The sequence below is a fragment of the Spermophilus citellus genome (assembly GCF_964194105.1).
Source record: "Spermophilus citellus genome assembly, chromosome: 1".
Taxonomy (NCBI): domain Eukaryota; kingdom Metazoa; phylum Chordata; class Mammalia; order Rodentia; family Sciuridae; genus Spermophilus; species Spermophilus citellus.
In genome coordinates this window covers 118,546,343-118,552,342 of record NC_138182.1, presented here as the reverse complement: position 1 = coordinate 118,552,342, position 6,000 = coordinate 118,546,343, and the positions used below count along the sequence as shown (strand labels likewise).

Here is a 6,000-nt window from a genome sequence, read left to right as displayed (position 1 = left end):
TCCAGACTGTTTTCATACAGTCTCTCTCTGGTATGAGTTTTCAAACTGAATTAGAATGAGCAAGAGTTGTACCACATTGTTTACATGAGGTAAAAGTACTTATTGGAGGTCTCTCTCCAATAAGTTCATTCATGTACATGAAGATATACACAACTAGTAAATGCTTTACCACATCATAACATTCACAGAGCTCTTCTCCAGTATATTTTTAAGTGTCTAAAGCCCACTGTAATAAGTGAAGGCTTTCTCACATTGTTTACATTCACAAGGTTTTTCCCCAGCATGAGTTTTGTCATGTATTCGAAGATAATTCAAACCACTGAAGGCTTTACAACACCATTTATTCTCATGGGGCCTTTCTCCAATGAGATTGTTCATGTATTTGAAGGAAAAGGGGGAAAACACATGAAGATTTTTCTTTTATTTTTAAAAATTTTTTAAATGTTGATGAACCTTCATTTTATTCATTTATTTATAGGTGGTAAGGAGACTCAAACCCAGTGCCTCACACACGCCAGGCAAATGCTCTACCACCAAGCCACAACCCCACCATGATGGTTATAACACATTCTTTACATTCATAGATTCTCTCCAGTGTGAGTCTGCTCAGGCACATGAAGATAAACAGAACATCTAAAGCTTTTACCACAATGTTTACATACCCATGTAAACATTCTTTCCAATATGAGATTTTTCATGGGAGTGAAGTTCAACAGGTGAAGCAAAGTCTCTCACGCAGTGTTTACATTCATAAGACTTCTTTCCTATGAGTTGGTTTATGTGAGCAAAGTTAACTGGATGAACAAAAGGTTTTCCTACAGTGTTCATATGGATCATGATTTTCTCCAGTATGATTTTGATTAAGTATTTGAAGGATAGTTAAAGTAGTGAAGGCTTTTCAACACTGTTTACATTTATACGGATTATCTCTACCATGAATTCCTTCATGTGTACAAAACTCAATGTACTTAGTGAAGGCTTTGTTTCACTGCTTAGAGTCATAGGGCTTCCCTTCCATATGAATTTCTTCATGTGCCTGAAGAACAGAGGACTGAGTGAAGGCTTTCCCACGCTGCTTACATTCAAAGGGCTTCTCTCTAGCATGAGTTCTTTCATGTGAGTGAAGGTTAGATAACCAAGTGAAGGCTTTGCCACACTTCTTACATTTATAGGGCTTCTCTCCAGTATGAGATCGTTTATGTATTTGAAGGCTAGACAAAGTAGTAAAGGCTTTACCACATTGCGTACATTCATACGGCTTCTCTCCAGTATGAGATCGTTTATGTATCTGAAGGTTAAACAACCTAGTGAAGGCTTTACCACATTTTGTACATCCATAGGGTTTCTCTCCAGTATGAGTTTGCTTATGTTTATGAAGGTAAGAGAAGGCAGTGAATGCTTTTCCACATTCTTTGCACTCATAGGGCTTCTCCCCAGTATGAGTTCTTTCATGTGTGCGAAGGGTACCAGATGAGCTAAAGGCTTTGTCACATTGCTTACATTCATAGGGCTTCTCTCCAGTATGAGAGCGTTTATGTATTTGAAGGTTAAACAAACTAGTAAAGACTTTATCACATTTTGTACATCCATAGGGCTTCTCTCCAGTATGAGAGCGTTTATGTGTTTGAAGGTAAGAGAAGGCAGTGAAGGCTTTTCCACATTCTTGGCACTCATAGGGCTTCTCCCCAGTATGAGTTCTTTCATGTATGCGAAGGGTACCAGATGCACTAAAGGCTTTGCCACACTGTTTACATTCATAGGGCTTCTCCCCAGTATGAGTTCTTTCATGTCTGTGAAGGGTACTAGATAAACTAAAGGCTTTGCCACATTCCTTACATTCATAGGGTTTCTCTCCAGTATGAGTTTGTTTATGTTTTTGAAGGTAAGAAAATGCAGAGAAGGCTTTTCCACATTCTTTGCATTCAAAGGGCTTCTCCCTAGTATGAGTTCTTTCATGTCTGTGAAGTTTAGTAGATGAAATAAACGCTTTGTCACATTGCTTACATTTATAGGGCTTATTTGCAGTGTGAATTTGTTTATGTTTTCGAAGGTAACATAAGGCAGTGAAGGCTTTTCCACATTCTTTGCATTCATAGGGCTTCTCTCCAGTATGATTTCTTTCATGAGCTTGAAGTGTACCAGTTGAACTAAAGGCTTTCCCACATTGCTTACATTCATAAGGCTTCCTTCCTGTATGAATTTGTTTATGTTTTCGAAGGGAAGAGAAGGCAGTGAAGGATTTGCCACATTCTTTGCATTCATAGGGCTTCTCTCCAGTATGAGTTTGTACATGGGCGTGAAGGGTAGAGGACTGAGAGAAGGCTTTCCCACATTGTTTACATCCATAGGGCTTCTCTCCGGTATGAGTTCTCTTGTGTGAGTGAAGGATGGAGGACTGGGTAAAGGCTTTACCACACTGCTTACATTCATAAGGCCTCTCTCCGGTATGAATTCGTTTATGTTGCTGAAGAGAAGAGGAAGAAGTGAAGGCTTTTGTACATTGTTTACACTCATAGGGCTTCTCTCCAGTATGAGTTCTTTCATGTATTTGAAGTTTGGAGGATGTAGTGAAGGCTCTTCCACACTGTTTACATTCTGCCATATGAGTTTGTTTATGTACTTGATGCTCAGAGGAACAAGTGAAGACTTTACTACATTGTTTACATTCATAGAGTTTCTTCCCAGTGTGAATTTGCTCATGCTTGTGAAGTTTACTAGAGGAAGAAAAGGCTTTACCACACTGTTTACATCCATAGGGCCTCTCTCCAGTATGAGTTCGTTCATGTGAGTGACAGTTAAATAACCGAGCGAAGGCTTTCCCACATTGTTTACATTCATAGGGCTTCTCTCCTGTATGACTTCTTTCATGTATTCGAAGGGTACCAGATGAGCTAAAGGCTTTACCGCACTGCTTACATTCATAGGGCTTCTCTCCGGTATGAGTTCGTTTATGTGTCCGAAGGGAAGAAGAACAAGTGAAGGCTTTTGTACATTGTTCACATTCATAGGGCCTCTCTCCAGTATGAGTTCTTTCATGCATTTGAAGTTTAGAGGGTGTAGTGAAGGATTTTGCACATTGTTTACATTCATAGGGCTTCTCTCCAGTATGAGTTTTTTCATGTGAATGAAGGCAAGATGACCGAATGAAGGCTTTGCCACACTGCTTACATTTATATGGCTTCTCTCCTGTGTGAGTTCTTTTATGTACTTGAAGTTCATAGGAAAAAGTAAAGACTTTACCACATTCTTTACATTCATGGGGCTTCTCTCCAGTATGAATTCGTTCATGTGAGTGACAGTAAGATAACCGAGTGAAGGTTTTCCCACATTGTTTACATTCATAGGGCTTCTCTCCAGTATGTGTTCTTTTATGTATGCGAAGGGTACCAGGTGAGCTAAAGGCTTTGCCGCACTGCTTACATTCATAGGGCTTCTCTCCGGTATGAGTTCGTTTATGTATCCGAAGGGAAGAAGAACAAGTGAAGGCTTTTGTACATTGTTCACATTCATAGGGCCTCTCTCCAGTATGAATTCTTTCATGTAATTGAAGTTTAGAGGATGTAGTGAAGGCTTTTGCACATTGTTTACATTTATAGGGCTTCTCTCCAGTATGAGTTTTTTCATGTGAATGAAGGCAAGATGACCGAATGAAGGCTTTGCCACACTGCTTACATTTATATGGCTTCTCTCCTGTATGAGTTCTTATATGTACTTGAAGTTCATAAGAAGAAGTGAAGACTTTACCACATTCTTTACATTCATGGGACTTCTTCCCAGTGTGAATCTGTTCATGCTTCCAAAGTGTACTGTAAGAAAGAAAGGCTTTCCCACACTGCTTACATCCATAGGGCTTCTCTCTTGTATGAATCCGTATATGTATATGAAGAGAAGAGGATGTACAGAAGGCTTTTGCACAGTGTTTACATTCATAGGGCTTCTCTCCAGTATGAGTTCTTTCATGTGAGTGAAAGTGAAAAGCCCGAGTGAAGGCTTTACCACACTGCTTACATTCATATGGCTTCTCTCCTGTATGAATTCGTTCATGTACTTGAAGTTCAGAGGAACATGTGCAGACTTTACCACACTGTTTACATTCATAAGGCTTCTCTCCAGTGTGAGTTCGTTTATGTATTCGAAAGTAGGAGAATTTACTGAAGGCTTTACCACATTCTTTACATTCATAGCGCTTCTCTCTTGTATGAGTTTGTTTATGTATTTGAAGAGAATATGAATGAGTGAAGGCTTTCCCACATTGTTTACATCTGTAAGTGATCTCTCCAGTAGGAGTTTGTACATGCATTTGAAGGTTATTTGAAATAGTAATGGCGCCTCCACATTGCTTACATCCAGGTGGCTGCTCTCCAGTATGAGATGGTTGATATTTTTGAAAACACCTGGAACAACTGAACTCTCTTCCAAATGTCAGACCTCCATTAGGTCCATTTACGGTGTGCTCTGACACGTGGCATGGAACACTTGTGAGAGAAATGGAGGATTTTCTCTTCTCTTTACATTCATATAGCTTTCTTCCACACTCCTCATTCTCATACGGTTTGTTTGCAGAGTAAGATAAGATGGGCCTATTAAGGAAAACGTGACATGTGAAGACCTGTCCACACACATTGCTTTCACATGAACTGACTAGCAGAAATGTTCCTTTAAGACTAAGATTTCGAATCTCACTGAAGGTTTTTACACAGAGTACCTTTTCAAAGTTTTCCAGAGCCTACCATATGACTTCTGTAAAAAAATTATAAGCACAATTTATGGTTGGATCATTAATACTTTTACATTTATTAATAGGCTTTGGACTTATATTATCAATATCAGGGAAAGTATGGGTTTTCTGTTATGTCTATACTGTATGCTCTTTGAAAATCAATGTAACAATTACTTTATAAGACTGCTTCAATACAACTGCTACTAAAGCAGTGCTATCATAAATGAAGTTTTTTGACATTGTCAACAAGTCAATAATTTTTTAATACAGTAAACAATTACCTTACATTAAAGTTCATTTTGGTGTAAAAAGAATAATTCATCTCATGCTTGTTTTTCTTGCTTATTTGTAGAATTATAGGATGTGCTAGAATTCCCTCAAAGCACTTGGTTTCCTCATGTGAGTACAAATTACCTTACATCTCTCTCAGTATTTGTATTCTGATATTCCACGTTCTGGTCCTCCCATGTGTCTCCTGAAATGTAGTCCCAGAAAAGTCATTAGAATCATCATGATTTCAGAATGCATTATGGGATTTACAATTTGGACAACTATACTGCACCCATTTAAAAAGATTTAAAAAGAGGGAAAAAAGGATTATGGTATTTATGCTGCAGAGGGCAATGACATTAGGCCCAATTTATTCCCCTAAGTACTCCCTTTCCCACTTTCCAAATTCATGAAGGAAAAAAAAAAAAAAAAAAGCCCTCCCAGGTGCTCTATCCTTGATTATGTAATGAAACATCATCCTTACCTATAGAAGCCAGGTTTCTAAGGACTTCCTGCATCACATCTCTGTGGAGACTCTTCTGGGAAGGTTCCAGCAAAGCCCACTCCTCCTGGGTGAACTTCACAGCCACATCCTCGAAGACCACTGAATTCTAAAATACCCCACAAAAAGTAATGCAGGCCGGGACAGAAAGTCAGCATGAGGGCTCTATTCTTAATATGTGAGATGCTCTCACAATTGTGATCTCCAAATATTCAGTCTATCATTTGGTTGTTAAACTTGTACTCTCTCTGCACTCAACTCCCCAATCAGGCATTCCAATATAAGAACTGAACTATCAGGAAAGCATCAGCAGAGGAAAAAAAAAAAAAATTCCTTCTCAATTTTACTTCAGGCATGCTACTGAGTCACCCCTAAGATCTTTTTAGGGTGAATGTGTAATACATGGAATAATGAAGCCTTACTATATCATGTATAGAAGAGACCTAAGATTAGTTCTCCTGTCAGTGCCTATCCTGAGAAAGTCCTACTGACAAAGTTGTACTTCAGC

General features: G+C 38.8%; 1 protein-coding gene across 4 annotated transcripts in view; it reads right to left on the bottom strand.

Moving 5' to 3' along the window:
• Positions 1 to 324: 324 nt before the first annotated feature.
• LOC308655607 (uncharacterized protein) overlaps positions 325 to 6,000 on the bottom strand; it is an 801,622-nt gene continuing 795,946 nt past the window's right edge. For all 4 annotated transcript variants that reach the window (XM_081305659.1, XM_081305661.1, XM_081305660.1 and 1 more), the window contains exons 3-5: positions 5,475 to 5,601; positions 5,135 to 5,195; positions 325 to 4,580 (exon numbers count right to left, since the gene is read on the bottom strand). In XM_081305659.1, the coding sequence (XP_081161785.1) occupies positions 986 to 4,580; positions 5,135 to 5,195; positions 5,475 to 5,601 (3,783 nt within the window). In that variant the 3' untranslated portion in view covers positions 325 to 985. The remainder of the gene's footprint in view (positions 4,581 to 5,134; positions 5,196 to 5,474; positions 5,602 to 6,000) is intronic.